The sequence below is a fragment of the Cherax quadricarinatus genome, chromosome 71 (genome assembly GCF_038502225.1).
Source record: "Cherax quadricarinatus isolate ZL_2023a chromosome 71, ASM3850222v1, whole genome shotgun sequence".
In the NCBI taxonomy this organism is placed as follows: domain Eukaryota; kingdom Metazoa; phylum Arthropoda; class Malacostraca; order Decapoda; family Parastacidae; genus Cherax; species Cherax quadricarinatus.
In genome coordinates this window covers 8,295,309-8,312,761 of record NC_091362.1, presented here as the reverse complement: position 1 = coordinate 8,312,761, position 17,453 = coordinate 8,295,309, and the positions used below count along the sequence as shown (strand labels likewise).

Here is a 17,453-nt window from a genome sequence, read left to right as displayed (position 1 = left end):
TGGCTCTGGGCTGCATTAAATATATAGCTGTGTCGCCCAGGTGGGTTACATCTACTGGTTACCTACACCTGACTTCCTATAAATAAATACTACTCGCCTCTCATCCTTCATTAAGACTATTCATATTTTAAGGTAAATAATGAGTGTATTGTACGTGCCTTGTTGTGTGCTAGTACAGTACTGTCCAGTATGTGAGGGCATGGTACTGTATGCTAGCACAGTACTGTTCAGTATGTGAGGGCGTGGTACTGTATGCTAGCACAGTACTGTCCAGTATGTGAGGGCATGGTACTGTATGCTAGCACAGTACTGTTCAGTATGTGAGAGCATGGACAGGTAAGTGAAGAGACACAATATAGAAAGAAGATTGGGACACTAGAATAAGTATTTAAATCTAACATTTATCATAAAATGAAACAAGATATTAAATCAGACTGCACAGCAGTAACAAGCAGCTCTCAGCCATTGGCTAAGATATACTGTATATGCAAACAGAACCTAACTGTTGACAAAACCTTGTCCTCCATAAAGATACAACAATCTCAAATTGCTGAAACATCGAAATCACTAACATTCAATTCCCAACAACAGTACACAGATTCTGATAGATTGGAGGGGGGGGGTGAGCTAGATTAAGAGCAAGATTCTGGACCTTAACCATAAAAAAGCATTTTCACAATGCCCAGAAAATGTTAAATCTTCCTAATTCTACGTGAAACCCTGGGAACATAGTTCTACAGAGAAAAGAATGTGTCTGGTCTTGCCATTTGAAACATAATTTACCAAAATATGTAAATGATGAGTGTTATGGTGAGCAGAGGATAAACAGGGACAGGCCTGTCCTGCCCACAAGAGGGCTCTGCAGAGAGAATTGGGTTGGCAAGTAATGTAGAGGTGGGGGGGGAGGGTGGGTTGCCAACCGGAGTTTGACAACACTCACAGCTTGTCAGTACTGCCAAAACAGTTAACACATGGTAGAGCAGCTGACAGGCAGTCAGACCTCTCTTTCTGCCAACATGGAAACACTTTAAGCTAATTACAAATTGAATAATATGTAATACACAATATCCCTTTCACTTGTCTACAAAAACATTATATATTATACGATAATGCAGTCTTCAAAATACACAACGTGAAATGAAAATTACCACCTGGAGAGCATATAGAATGAGATTCATGTGATGACTATATATAAGTAGTTTTCAGATGTATGAAAGAGTTACAGAAAAACTGTTTACAATATATATTAGGCTAAAATTGGCATATGCAGCTTCTGTGGTATCCACTGTTAAATGTGGATCAGATAGAAAAAATCAAGATATATCTTTACCTTTGATGAGTTTTGAGAGTTTTTCTACTCTTGAAGCCCAGCCATGTGCCCAGCTTGTCTGGTGCTTGCCTGTTCAACCAGGCTGTTGATGCTGGTGACTCGCTGACCCACCTATCCATTACAGCCTAGTTGTTCTTTCACCTGGTGAAGATGCTTGTTTGGTTTCCACTTGAAGACTTCTACACTTTTTCCAGCAGTTTCTGGTATCTTATGGCATGATATTGACTAGTCTGGGGCCATGAACGTTGATATAGTGTTGTGCTATTGTGAGATACAGAATTAATCCCACAGCTGGAAAATGAATTAAATATGTGTGAAAACACCTGCTAAGAGGAAAAAGAGAAAATAAAGGACCTCAGTGGAAATAAGCTGCTGACTTTTTTTTGGGGTTATCCTAGGTAATTTATACATGTTACTGGTATGATAATTGTATTTGTGTATCTGTACCTAAATAAACTTAATTTACAAGGTTACAACAAGGATGAGTAAAAATAAATGTTTTTGGTACCTCTGCTAGGGATAACAGATCACATATAAATTAAGAAAAAATTGGGGGGGAAAGAAATGCTATGAAATTTTTCTTTACAAATAGCGGTAGAAGAATGGAATAAATTGCAAGAGGCGGTAGTAAGTGCTACAATTATTAGAAATTTTAAAACATTGTATAAAAATATAAATGAAGACCACCGCAAGCAAATTAACCCTTTCAGGGTTTCCGACATACTAGTACGGCTTACTCGCCAGGGTTATTGACGTACTAGTACGTGTAAATTGCAGTGCCTTCATATCTAGCGAGAGAAAGCTGGTAGGCCTATATATGAAAGAATGGGTCTGTGGTCAGTGTGCACAGTATAAAAAAAAATCCTGCAGCAAAGAGTGTATAATGAGAAAAAAAAACTCTGACCGTGTTTTGGTTTAAAACGGCGACTTTGCACTGTATTTTTGTATGGTATTTATGGTTGTATTCTAGTTTTCTTGGTCTCATTTTATAGAATGGAAGACATATTATGGAAATTCAGATGATTTTGATTGATTTCACAATGAAAAGTACATTGAAATTGACCTCAAAGTAGCAGAAATGTTCGATTTTTGCCTAAGTTCAAAAGTAAACAAATCATGCCACGTGTCCAATACACGTCAACTGGCGAGTCTAATATTCTTTCACAATTCCGCTAATATTATTTATACCATTTCTACACTAATGCAGTAGTCCTCATAACAGTAAATCTTCTATTTTTTGTGAGAAAAATTCAAAGTGGAAAGCAAGAGAGATGTAAGAGGGGCCTGGGGACATGACTGATGAACAGAGAAAATGTTATTTTAGTGCTAGGAATGTCTGTCTTGTTTATTCTGGGCCTTATTTGGAAATTGGCATCTTTTGAAATTTGTGTACAATTGGCAAAATTGCCAATTTCTGACCACTTTATGGGATAGTTGAAATCGGTAAATGGGTGGTTTCTTGTACTCGTTCAATAGAAAAAAATAGAGTTCTAGTGAAATAGTTATGATTTTTGACGATAGTACACTGGAATTGGCCGAAAATAGGGCTCAAAGTGGGCAAAATCGGTGATGCATAAACATCGTCGAGACTGCTAACTTCGCGAGAGCATAATTCCATAAGTTTTCCATCAAATTTTATACTTTTGGTGTCGTTATGATCGGGAAAAGATTCTCTATCATTTCATAAGAAAAAATAAATTTTTTTTTTTTCCAAAAAATTTTCGACCCTGAGAACAAGTTTAGGAGAGGGCCTCTCGACCCTGAAAGGGTGTTAAAGGTTCTAACATTTTATTAAAATGTTGGGTGTATATGTAAACTGGTGCCATTTGTTTCCAGAGTGTTCAGATAATGGTTAGTAAAAGTGCTTAATACTTTTCAGGTCCTTTTACTGATGTTGTCACATCCCAGTTGAAGCTCACCAATCCCACAGATCGGAAAGTATGCTTTAAGGTAAGATCGAGACAGCCCATTGTATGTTTAATAACATTGTAGCATTACACTAATGATTGATCTTTCTTGGGTCAATTACTTAAGTGAGTAACCTCATGATTTTCAGGGTTTACTTTGTGGAATACTCCTGGTAAGAGGTTTGAGTTTTGAGGCTTGATAAAATGTAAAGTATAAATTCTTGCTGTCGGGATTGTGGGGGTCGAGTCTCGGCTCCTGGCTCCACCTCTTAAACCACAATTGTTGGCATTATTTGTCCCTGGACTCATGGGCTCTGTCATTCCTACTCTTGAAACTGTATCAAGTTTGCCTCTACCATTTCATCTAGTTCATTCCATTTATTTACCATCCTGAAACTAAAAAATAAAGAAGTATTTTCTAAGATTCCTATAGCTTATCTGACTTAAGTTCCCTTTTGTGACCTCTTAACCCTATGTCTCTCATTTCAAAACAAATAGGTTACGGGAAGAGGGATGAAAGTGGCAAAAATTGCCGAGGTACTTCATGGATATGTTCAAAAGACATTGTTCATTATACAGTTACTAATACGTAAATACAGTTTAACTAGTCAACAAACAAACAGTAGTGGGCAGCAAGTGACTTAACTTCCTTAAGGTTTGCTATATTAATAGTAGGAGTGTAAGAAGTAAGATACATGAACTAAGATTAATTACATGTGCAGGAAGCAAAGATACTGTAACAGAGACCTAGTTCAACCTGAAAGATAGAGAAATATGTTCTGAATGCCACATGCAAGGCCCTAAATTGTTCCACACAGATAGGGTCAATAGGAAGGGTGGTGGAGTGGTAATGTATGTTAGAATTTAAGCTGTTGCATTAGACAAGATATAAAAGTAAGTGACAGACACTGAATCTGTTTGGCTACAGTTTTTTTGAGAGATATGAAAAACTAACCTTGGGAATGCAGTAAACTTCTGTGGGACGAAATTCATGAGGCATTTAGGTTTAAAAATGTATTGTTAATGGATTTTAACTTTTTTTCTTAACCAGGATTGTTGTTTAAAACAGCTTGTGACAGAACCAACTTGAGGAAATAGCCTGCTTGACTTGGTTCTTGCCAACAAGGAATCACTAATCAATAATCTTGAGGTTAATGATGAACTTGGGGAAGAATGATCATAAATCACTTAGTTTCAGTATATCATGGGATTACCTTAACCCTTGCATTCTTCAGACCCCTTATCTAAGAATTACTGTCACTGTCCAAGAATTCCCTCACCAAAAAAAAAAAAAAATGATAGAGAATCTTTTTCTGAAGGTAATGAAACCAAAAGTACGAAATTTGATGGAAAAAATGATGAAATTATTTTTTGGAATTTTACTGTGTCCGCGATATTTACACTGTTGATTTTGCCCACTTTGAGTCCTATATAAGGCCGATTACATTGTTCCAGTTGACCAGATTCTTAGCTATTTCCCTAGTACAGCCTCTCCTCATTTAACGATGGAGTTCCATTCCTGATACTATGTCGTTAAACGAATTCGTCACTAAGTGAGGAGCATACTGTAATGGTAGCGAGTTTGTGTCGACCATCTTTGATATTGTTTTGTCACCTTTGCACCATTTATAACATTTCTGGTATATTTTTAAATGTTGATACAGTAGTGTACGGTGGACCCTCGGGTAACAGTGGCATCGGCTAACGCCAAAATCGGATAGCGATACGTTTTTTTGTGTCAAAATGTTGGCTCGGCTAACGCCCAAGAACTTGGTTAAGGGCATTCGTCCAGAACATGTCTGCGCGGCCTGAGCCCATGTAAAGCCAGTGTGCCATTATTTGCAAGCCGGGGAGGATGATTCCACGCATACATGCGATATGTTTGTATTATTCCATCATTTTTAGTGCTTGTAACTGCTAAATGAGCCACCATGGGCCCAAAGAAAGCTTCTAGTGCCAGCCCTGTGGTAGAGAAGGAAAGAAGCACAATAGAATTTAAGAAAAAACTCGTAGCAAAGTACCAAAGTGGAGGAGGAAGAGAGAGGGAAGAATGTGCCTTCTGCAGTGATTCAGTGATTCTATGATATGTATGATACTAAAGCAGCAGGTATCGATAAAGGACATAGTGGCAGCCAGCAATAAAGTGTAGAATTAACAGTGTAGCATGTAAGCTAATTGAGTAAGTAATAGAAAAACGACATGAAAGGAACTCTCCAATGTTGTTGGATGTGTATCGGGCCAATGAACGTAATGCCCGCCTGCTATCTTTCACCACCCTAAACCTCTGCCAGCATCTCCTCCATCAAACTAACTAATTAAATTAACATCTCCAAGGTAAGTGTAAATATAAAAGTGTAAGTATAAAAGTAAATATGTATGTGTAAATATAAAAGGACCCCTGACTTTTTTTTGGGTTATCCTAGGTACTTACACACATGCTGCTAAGTATGATAATCTATGTACGTAACTGTATGCATTTGTTTATACCTGAATGAACTTACTTATTTCTAAATTAAAATGTAAATATTTCTTATTTATAAATTACATACATTGTTTAAGTGTGATAGTGTTGGTGGGTTCTGTTGCTGCCTCCATCACCACTATGTACAGCTTCTCTTGGTGGCCCTTATAAATCCAACAACAACACTTCCACCACATACTCCTCTCATACATTGACATATTTTATTCATTCTAGAGTATATATCATGTTTCTATGTTATTAATATTGTTTATTATGTCATATTAGATGAATTGTGATAGATAAATAAGCCGTAGAGATAATAGCGTCATATTGAAGCATAATAAACTCGTCTCCCTCTTGCCTCCTACCTGTCTTCCATACACCAACAAGAGTCAGTAAAGGTAAGTATGATGTTAAATGTTCATTTATCCATTTTATTAGTGCTTTATATTTATTTGTCATTGTTTTCTATACGTATATCTATATTTAGACTTTAAAAAAAAAATTTTTTTTTGTTAATACTTTTGGCTGTCTGAAACGGATTAATTGGATTTCTATTATTTCTTATGGGGAAAATTAATCCCTCTAACGGGAAAATCGGTTAAAGGCAAGCTCTCTGGAACAGATTAATGCCGTTACCCGAGGGTCCACTGTACTGTATATTGAAAAAAACAGAATAGAGGAAATCAGCTCTAATATACATTATTTAGCTATGAATACTGGTCAGAGAGCCTGTGAGTTGAGCTCATGGCATAGTACTATGGCATGTACCCTGGTTTCAATACCATAGAACTACAGCACAAACCCTCAAAGATTCTAAATTAGTGAGAGCGCCCTAGTTTTAACCCTTTCACTGTCGAGACCCCTGCTCATAAACTTGCTTGTAATGTTGAAGAATTAAAAAAAAATACAAAATTTAATGGAAAACTAACGGAATTATGCTCTTGTGAACTAAGAGGTCTCGGCGATATATACGCATTGGCGATTTCGCCCACTTTGACCCCTATTTTTGGCCAATTCCAATCTTCCAGTTAACGAAACTCATAGCTATTTTGCTAGAAATCCATTTGTTCTATTGATTGAGTACAAGAAACCACACATCTACAGATTTCAACTACCCAATAAAGCGGTCAGAAATTGGCAATCTGGCCAATTTCACACAAATTTCAAAAGCTGCCAATTTCAAAGTAGGGTCCAGAATAAACAATGCAGACATTCCTGGCACTAAAATAATATTTTCTCTGTTCATTAGTCATGTCTCCAGGCCCCTCTTATATTACTCTTGCTTTCCATTTTGAATTTTTATTCACACCAAAAATATTTACTTTTATGCAGACTGCTGCATTATTATAATGTATAAATAATGTCAACCCATTCATGACTTCGTATTAGACTGGCCAGTTGGACACGTATTGGACAGTGGCGTCATTTGTTTACTCTTGAACATCGGCAAAAATCAAACATTTCCGCTAATTTGAGCTCAATTTCAAGGTACTTTTCATCTTGAAACCAATCAAAATCATCTCTATTTCTGTAATATATCTTCCATTCTGTCAAATGAAACCAAGAAAAAGAGAATACAACCATAAATACCATATGAAAATACACCTCAAAGTAGTCATTTTAAACAAAAAGTATTTTTTTTTCTCATTATGCACTGCATGATGCAGGATTTTTTCTTTTATACTGCCCTCACTGATCATGCAGACCCATTCTCTTGCATGTAGGTCTACCAGCTTTCTCCTGCTAGATTTGAAGCCGCTAGAATTTTGGTGTAATACCATGACACCAACACTGGCTTGCAAGCCCTATTGCTTGGGCTCCGACAGCGGAGAGAGAGAGAGATTCACGGTAATATATATGTATCTGGAAAGTACTTGAGGGCCTGGTCCCAAATCTGCACACTGCCATAACATACTGGAGCAAGAGATATGGGAGGAAGTGCAAAATAAACCCAGTGAAAAGCAGGGATGCAGTGGGCACAGTAAAGGAACACTATCAACATTCCTGGCCCTGGATTTTTCAACATCTTACTAGAAGATACCAGAAACACTGCTGGAACAAGTAGAGAAGTAAAGAGAAAACTGGACAAGTGTTTTCAGGTGCCAGATCAACCAGGCTGTGATGTGATGAATGGTTTTAAAAACCAAAAAGTTGAGGATTGAGACACTTGTGCAACATATTGGAATAAAGATTCCCATATGTGGCATAAGTGTTTCAATCTTCAACTTGTCGGTTTTCAAAACCATTAATCACAACTGTCAGACACTGCATCATCATGGGATCTTGATACAAAGAATTCTTCAACCTTGTCCAACCTTTGGACGAAGACCTACTTTGACTAGTGGATGGTACCACTATGACCCTGCCTCTTCCTGCATCACCTCACCTGACTACAGTATATAAGCCAAGTCTATGGCCCTATGCTGTACATTCTACAAGATTGATGGACTGAAGACATTGACTCCAGGCTGAGGGACTGATTACCTCAAACTACTACTCTCCTTACACCTTTCTGCTTTGTATTGGACTGATGAAGCCACTGTGTGGCAGAACGTTTCCTCAATAAAGATTCCCATATGTTGCATAAGTGTCTCAATCTTCAGGCTGTGATGGATATGTGGGGCAGTGGGCCTCCAGCAGCAACAGCCTGATTGACCATTCTAGCACCATACAAGCCTGGCCAATGGCCCGGCTCTGGGAGTAGAAAGACATGAAACTCGTCAAAGGTATATCAAAGGTAAAGGTATGTTCATTTCTTGTCCCACTTTGTTGCTCTGGTAGCCCCAAAATCATCAAGAAGTCACTCTATCTGTTCTAAGATTCACTGCTAATTGTGTCTTGTAGGTTTATAACATCCTCCTTAACTGTCTTTTGCATTTTCAACACTGCCTCGTCTTTTTTCAGTCCGAGAGGCTCCAGCCCCTTACTGTTTCCGGTTCCTCATTGAATTCCCTTTCCCAACACTCACCGTAGCTAGCTCACCTCTCATTCTCTGCACTTCTTAGTAAATCTGTCTCTTCTCTCAACCCTTTGGCTGTTTCGGTCATATATATATGTCTTACGAGCCAGTGTTTTTGACATATTAATACACCAAAATTCTAGTGGCTTTAAATCAAGTGGGAGAAAGCTGGTACTCCCACATGTGAGGGAATGGGTTTGTGTGGTCAGTGTGCGCAGTATAAAAAAAATCCTACAGCACGCAGTACATAATGAGAAAAAAAACTCCAACAGTGTTTTTGGATTAAAATGCTGACTTTGAGGTGTATTGTTGTATAGTATTTATGGTTGTATTCTCGCTTTCTTGGTCTCGTGATAGAATGGAAGAAATTTTACAGAAATAGAAATGATTTTGATTGGTTTCACGATGAAAAGGACCTTGAAATTGAGCTGAACGTAGCGGAAATGTTCGATTTTTGCCAGTGTTCAAGAGTAAACAAATGATGTCATTGTTCAATACATGTCCAACTAGCCATTCTGATACGCAGTCACAAATGGGTTGACGTTATTTATACAATCATTACAATAATGCAGTAGTCTGCATAACAGTAAATCTTCTATTTTTTTGCATGAATAAAAATTCAAAATAGAAAGCAAGAGTAATATGAGAAGGGCCTGGAGATGTGACTAATGAACAGAGAAAATGTTATTTTGGTGCCAGAAATGTCTGCATCGTTTATTCTGGACCTTATTTTGAAATTGGCATCTTTTTTAATTTGCATGAAATTAGCCAGATTGCCAATTTCTGACCACTTTATTGGGTAGTTGAAATCGGTAAATGGGTGGTTTCTTGTACAGTGGACCCCCGCATAGCGACTTTAATCTGTGCAAGAGGGCTCATTGTTATGCGAAATGATCGGTATGCGAATGAATTTTCCCCATAAGAAATAATGGAAATCAAATTAATCCGTGCAAGACACCCAAAAGTATGAAAAAAAATTTTTACCACATGAAATATACATTTTCCTACACACAAAGAGAGGGATACATGCACAATAGTAGAGTAGTACATGCACAATATATATTGTGCATGTACTACTCTTCTAAATGAAGAATAAATGACACTTACCTTTATTGAAGATGCAGCAATGACTGATGAGACAGTGTGTCCTGGGAGTGCCTTTTCCTCCTGAGTACTGTAGGTCCTGTTTGGCATTTTCTTCCAGAACAGGCCTTATCACACTGTGTATGCCACTACGATTCTTAAATCTCTCAAACCAACCTTTGCTGGCTTTAAATTCACCAATATGAGCACTAGTTCCAGGCATTTTTCCCTGTTCACCTGGGTGTTAGTCGACTGGTGTGGGTTGCATCCTGGGAGACAAGATTAAGGACCCCAATGGAAATAAGTTAGTCTTCGATGACACTGACTTTTTTGGGTTATCCTGCGTGGCAAATCCTCTGGGGTTAATTGTTTCTTGGTATTCTCAATAAGCCACACCAACAACGGTGCTACAGCAGCAGCTGACAGTGCTACAGCAGCAGCAGCTGACAGTGCTACAGCAGCAGCAGCTGACAGTGCTACAGCAGCAGCTGACAGTGCTACAGCAGCAGCAGACGATGCTACAGCAGCAGCAGACGGTACTACAGCAGCAGCTGACGGTGGTACAGCAGCAGCAGCAGCAGCAGCAGCAGCAGCTGACAGTACTACAGCAGCAGCAGACGATGCTACAGCAGCAGCAGACGGTACTACAGCAGCAGCAGCAGCAGCAGCTGATGGTGGTACAACAGCAGCAGCAGCTGACAGTGCTACAGCAGCAGCAGACGATGCTACAGCAGCAGCAGCAGACGGTACTACAGCAGCAGCAGCAGCTGATGGTGGTACAACAGCAGCAGCAGCTGACAGTGCTACAGCAGCAGCAGACGATGCTACAGCAGCAGCAGACGATGCTACAGCAGCAGCAGACGGTACTACAGCAGCAGCAGCAGCAGCAGCAGCAGCAGCATCAGCAGCTGACAGTGGTACAACAGCAGCAGCAGCTGACAGTGCTACAGCAGCAGCAGACGATGCTACAGCAGCAGCAGACGATGCTACAGCAGCAGCAGACGGTACTACATCAGCAGCAGACTATGCTACAGCAGCAGCAGACGGTACTACAGCAGCAACAGCAGCTGTACCACCAATAGTAGCGATGGTTGATTGGGGTTTATTATACAACCTGGCCAGCTCGGAGACACGCACTCCACTTTCATACTTATCAATGATCTTTTTCTTCATCTCTATAGTAATTCTCACCCTTATTGCTGTAGGGTTGGCACTAGAAGCTTTCTTGGGGCCCATGGTCACTTATTTTGTAGATAAAATCACCAAAAACACTGTAATAATACGAAATGTTCCGATTGTATGCTTGGATGTTACTGCGGAGGCTGGCTGGTAAACAATGCCACCGGCGGCACATGTGAGGCTGGCTAAGGGCGCACATTGGATGCGTCTCAGACGAAGAGCGGTGAGCGGATTTTTGAGCGGTATGCGAGGCAAAATTTTTGCGATAAAAGCGAGCGGTATGCGGATTGAACGTTATGTGATGCGTACGGTATGCGGAGGTCCACCGTACTCAGTCGATAGAACAAATGGAGTTCTAGCAAAATAGCCGAGTTTGGTTGACTGGAACAATGGAATTGGCCGAAAATAAGGCTCAAAGTGGGCGAAATATATCGCCGAGATCATTAACTTTGCAAGAGCGTAATTCCATAAGTTTGTCCATCAAATTTCATACTTTTGGTGTCATTACCATCATGAAAAGATTCTCTTATCATTTCATAAGAAAACTTTTTTTTTTTTTTATCTGTTTTACGACAGACACTTCAGAATTTGGGGTCACGACAGTCAAAGGGTTAATGCCTAGTTCTTAGCCTCTTTTTGAATAATTATATTGTTTCTTCTGTATTCTTATTCATTTTGCATTCTAAACCTTGAATTAATTAATATGTCCAGTCATTCGTCTTTCCTCCCAAATCTCAGCCTTTATTTCTGGTATATGTACATCCTGCTTTCCTCGTCCATCTTTTACCCTTTTCCTTGTTTCTCTTTTTTTAACTATGTTCATGAAAGATATCCTTACCTGTACTTCAAGAAACTTGTTGATCATCAGTGTTGTTCTTGGGTAAGATTTCAGTTAGTTGTAAATTATTGCTTCTTCTACCTCACAACACAACTTCAGAAAGTTGGATGATGTCTCAAGTCCACTGATAAGTCCTCAGGTGGTTTATGCACTTCATATTTATGGGTTGAATCAGGAGGAAGCTGGTAAGCACCGCTCACTAGGTAGATGGTTGAAAACTTTTGTGGTTAATCTTGACCTTTCTTGGTTCAGCTATGCAATGTTCTCGACTCTCAGGTCTGCTTGTTAAAGCACATGTGGGATCATGTGGGGTTGAACTCCAGGAGTCATTTGCTGAACCAAGCCAGCAGACTGTCCAGATCCCTCTGTAGTCCTGCCTTATCCTCCTCCGACTAAATTCTCCTCATTAACTTCATTGTTTGCAAACAGGGACACTTCTGAGTCTATGCCTTCCATCATGTTATTCACATATACAAGTAAGAGCATCAGTCACGCTTGTCACAGGTGTCCACTCTGACAGCTCATTGCATACCATGACTTGCTGATGCCTTCCTGTTAGGTATTTTCTGATCCATTGCAGTTCTTTCCCTGTTATACCTGCCTGGTCCTCCAGCCTTTGCACTAATCTCTTGTGTGGAACTGTGTCAAGAGCCTTCTTACAGTCTAAGAAAGTGCAATCTGCCCACCCCTCTCCCTCATGTCTCACTGCTGTCACCTTGTATAGAACTAGTAGGTTTGTGATACAATATCCCATCTCTGAATCCGTGCTGGTTGTTGTTTATTAGCTCATTCCTTTCTAGGTGGTCCACCACTCTTCTCACAATCTTCTCCATGACTTTGCATACATGTCAGTGACACTGGTCTGTAGTTTAATTCTTCATGTCTGCCCCCTTTTATTAAAAATAGGACTACATTTACTGTCTTCCATACCTCAGGTAGTCACCCAGTGTGATAGATGTGTTGAAGATTGTTGTTAGTGGTACACAGAGTGCCTCTGCTCAAGACCCAAGGAGAGAGGTTATCTGTCCCCATCGCCTTGAGATATCTAGTTCACTTAGCATCCTCTTCACCTCCTTGGTTGTATGTATAGTTTCCAGCACTTGGTGTATCTCGCCTCTGTCTTTCTGGAGTCCTTTCTGTTTCCACTTTGAATACTTTGAATTTCACGTTGAGCTCCTTGCATACTTCAAGGTCGTTTCTTGTAAACTCCCCTCCTTCCTTTCTTAGCCTGATTACCTGGTCTTTGACTTGTTTTATTCCTGATGTGACTGTACAACAGCTTCAGGTTGGCCTTGGCTTTTGCTGCTATGTCATTTTCATGTTTATTGTTGGGCCTCCCTCCTTACCTGTGCATATGAAGTATGTGTTGAAGTATATGTGGAAAGAATGAAGTTGATGTACAGTCAAAAAAGGGAATTGACAAGAGTATAATGTTGCCAATACTTTTACATGGGTGTGAAGGATGGGTTTTGATGGCTGCAGCAAAAAGGCGGCTAAAGGTAATAGAGATATCTTGTTTGAGAGTAATGTGTGTCATGAATATCATGCAGAGAATTCAAAGTGTAGAAATTAAGTGGTATTGGGTGACCACATATATAATTCAGAGGGCCAAAGAGGGGTTGTTGCACTGGTTTGGGCTTGCAGAGAGGATGGAGAGGGATAGGTTGACAGAGGGTGTACAAATTTGGGGTGGAAGGTAGGAGGGGTTGGGAGTTTTCTCAGGAATGGTTGGAGGGAGAGGGCATGAGAGGCTTTGAGTTTCAGGGGGCTTGAGCATCCAGCAGGTGTGTATGAGTGTATTTGATACAAGTGAATGGAGACAGTTGTTTTCTAATGGACATGCTGCTGGAATATAAGCTAGGTAAGTTTTATAAAAGGACTTTGGGAAGCCAGTTAGCTGGACTTGAATCCTGGAGGTGGGAAGTACAGTTGAACCTTGGTTGTCGATTTCACTACTTGTCGAATATATTGGTTTTCGAATGAGGTGTTTAAGGAAAAAATGTTCTGTTTTTTTGTACGTTCTTTTGGTTGTCGACTCTGGCATGCAAAGAGTATGTTAAAATTTATTCGGCGTGTGTCGTACTCCCATACAGGCTGCCTCCCAGCCAGCGAACCAGGGGCTAAGGGTTTAACGATCAGTAAGGTTCCTGTCGTCAAATCAATACCTTGGTTCATTGACCAATCACAGGCAAGCCTGCCAAAATTGAAGTAACATGGTTCACTTGTGGTAAGCATTGGTAGACTTGCCAACCTGCTGGTTGAATACGGTACACACACCCTGCTTTCTGCTTTGCCATCTGTCACTGTGGTGTACACTTATTATTATTCTATCTGTACATTTTGTACATATCTGTATATAGTGGGTGAAGGCAAATATACATTATAATCTACTGCTGAGTCTGTTTGCTCCAATTTCCATTACGACCAGGTCTCGCAGGCTATTTATTACCTGTGTTTGTAATATAGGATAATATAGCATCCACTGTAGTACTGTTAATTTGAAGCCGTTCCTCTGGTGGCAGATTTAATAATTAAATTTGTTTCATATTAATGGTGATTTGTTGGTCTTGATCTTGACTTTTCTTGCAAATTTACTTCGTATTTGATGACTGGGATGTTATAGTTTCCATTGTAATATGGGTGAAGGTAAAATATTAGCAATTATTCAAGTTTAGAGATCCAAAGAAGTTTATATATTTTGGACCTATTTGTCTAGTAGAATAAATAACTATATCAGTAAGTGAAATACAATGTCTAAAATGTTCTAATGCTATATGAGACATTGTATGGCAGAAAAGAAAGTGCCAAATTCAGACAATAGAGAAAAATGCCGTTAAAGTTTTGCTGTTTATACTGACTTGTATCTGGCTGTGTGAAAGACAGTTATGATGTAACACAAGACAGTGTGGTGACTGCATTCCCACAGACACAAAACATTAAGAAATAAATTTGTTCACTAATCGGAATTTTGGCCTTGGTGGCACTTATTCTTTTCTGCCATGCAACTCCTCTCATATGGAAGATACTTGAGGGCCTAGTCTTAAATCTACCCACTACCATATTGTCATAATGTACTGGAGTGAGAGACGGGATGAAGTTTACAATACCCAGTGAAAAGCAGGGGCATGATGGGCCCAGTGAAAGTTACACTTTGTCAACATCATTGGCACAAGAGTATTCAACTTGCTACCAGCAGATATCAGGAACAGTGCAGGATCACATGTAAAAAATTTTAAAAGAAAACTGTCACTCTCTTTGCCAAGTGCCCAATCACCCAGGCTCTGATGATTGTGGGTGTCACCAGGCCTCCAATAGCAAGGCCTGGTTGAACAGGGCACAATAGAAATGCCTTGCCACAGACCTTGCTGTGATGGAAGCAAACTTGCAGCTGATCACAGGTACCAAAATTGAGTTTTAACCCTTTCAGGGTTTCGGACGTACTAGTACGGCTTACGCACCAGGGTTTTTGATGTACTAGTACGCCTAAATTCTAGCTCCCTCAAATCTGGTGAGAGAAAGCTGGTAGGCCTACATAAGAAAGAATGGGTCTGTGGTCACTGTGCGCAGTATAAAAAAAAAAAATCCTGCAGCACACAGTGCGCAATGAGGAAAAAAAAACTGACCATGTTTTTGGATTAAAACAGCGACTTTGCACTGTATTTTTGTATGGTATTTATTGTTGTATTCTAGTTTTTCTGGTCTCATTTTATAGAATGGAAGACATATTACAGAAGTTCAGATGATTTTGACTGGTTTTACAATGGAAAAAATACCTTGAAATTGAGCTCAAAGTAGCAGAAATGTTCAATTTTTACCAAAGTTCAAAAGTAAACAAATCGTGCTAATCGTCCAATACACATCAACTGGGGAGTCTAATATTCTTTCACAAGTGCACCAATATTATTTATACCATTTCTACACTAATGCAGTAGTCTGCATAACAGTAAATCTATTTTTTTTTTTTTTTGAGAATAAAAATTCAAAGTGGAAAGCAAAAGAATGTAAGAGGGGCGTGTGGACGTGACTAATGAACAGAGGAAATGTTATTTTAGTGCCAGGAATGTCTTTCTTGTTTATTCTGGACCCTATTTGGAAATTGGCATCTTTTGAAATTTGTGAAATTGGCAAAATTGCTAAATTCTGACCACTGTATTGGATAGTTGAAATCGGTAAATGGGTGATTTTTTGTACTCATTCGATAGAAAAAATGGAGTTCTAGCGAAATAGTTATGATTTTTGTCGACTAGTACATTGGAATTGGCCGAAAATAGGGCTCAAAGTGGGCAAAATCGCCGATGCTTAAACATCGTCGAGATGCTAATTTCGCGAGAGCATAATTCCGTAAGTTTTCCATCAAATGTCATACTTTTGGTGTCATTATGATCGGGAAAAGATTCTCTATCTTTTCATAAGAATTTTTTTTTTCTTTTTTTTTTTTTTCTTTTTTTTTTTTTTGTGACATTTGGGCAACCCTGAGAACAAGTCTGGGAGAGGGCCTGGGGACCCTGAAAGGGTTAATAAACATAGTATAATCTTTTGTTTAAATTGGGAATTGTTGTACTAGATTGTGGGCTTCATTGTTAACATTCAAGTGTCAGAAATTAACCCTTTCAGGGTCCGTCCCATAGATCTACGGCTTTGCGTTCAGGGTCCAAACCGTAGATCTACGTCATGAGCTCAGCTCACTCTGATAAACTGTGAGTGGTACATTTGGGCCTAGATATGAGAGAATACATCTATGTGGTATGTGTGCACCACATAAAACAAATCCTGCAGCACATTGTGTATAATGAGAGAAAAAAAACTGAGACCATGATTTTCGATTAAAACAGTGACTTTGCAGTGTTTTTCGTATGTTTTTTATAGTTGTATTTGCGATTTCTTGGTCTCATTTGATAGAATGGAAGACATATTACAGAAATAGAGATGATTTTGATTGGTTTTAGCACTGGAAATGGCTTGAAACTGAGCTCAAAGTAGCGGAAATGTTAAAATTTTGCCGATGTTCAAGAGTAAACAAACGACCTCACACGTCTAATACACATGAGCTGGTGGGTCTAATATAAATTTACAAATGTGGTGATGATATTTATACAATTATTACAATTTTGCATAACAGTAAATCTTCTATTTTTTGGTGTGAATAAAAATTCATTATGTGAATAAGAAATCAAATTGGAATTTATTTGTAAAGCCTCAAACGTAACTAATGAACAGAGGAAATGTTAGTTTAGTCCCAGGAATACCTACATTGTTTATTCTGGACCCTATTTTGAAATTGGAATATTTTGAACTTTGTGTTAAATTGGCCAAATTACCAATTTCCAATCACATTATTTTGTAGTTGAAACAGTTGACTTGGCGATTTCTTGTGCTCAATCGATTGAATAGAAGTAATACTAGTGAAATAGCTAAGAATTTGGTCGACTGGAATAATGTAATTGGCCTAAAATGGGAGTCAAAGTTGGCAAAATCGCCGATTCGTAAATATCGCTGACACCTCAAAATTTGCGAGAGCATAATTTCGTCAGTTTTCCATCAAATTTCGTACTTTTTGTTTTATTACCTTCACAGAAGGATTTTCTACCATTTCATAAGAAAAAATAAATTTTTTTTTTTTAAATTCTTGGACACTGGGGCACCACTTCAGATTTTGGCCTTGGACCCTGAAGGGGTTAAGGTATACAAAAATT

General features: G+C 39.0%; 1 protein-coding gene across 1 annotated transcript in view; it reads left to right on the top strand.

Annotated features, from left to right (window-relative positions):
• The window catches only part of LOC128700401 (vesicle-associated membrane protein-associated protein B/C), a 132,118-nt gene that overhangs the window by 21,158 nt on the left and 93,507 nt on the right, over positions 1-17,453 (top strand). The window contains exon 2 of the mRNA XM_053793607.2: positions 3,210-3,280. Coding sequence (XP_053649582.1) covers positions 3,210-3,280 — 71 coding nt within the window. The remainder of the gene's footprint in view (positions 1-3,209; positions 3,281-17,453) is intronic.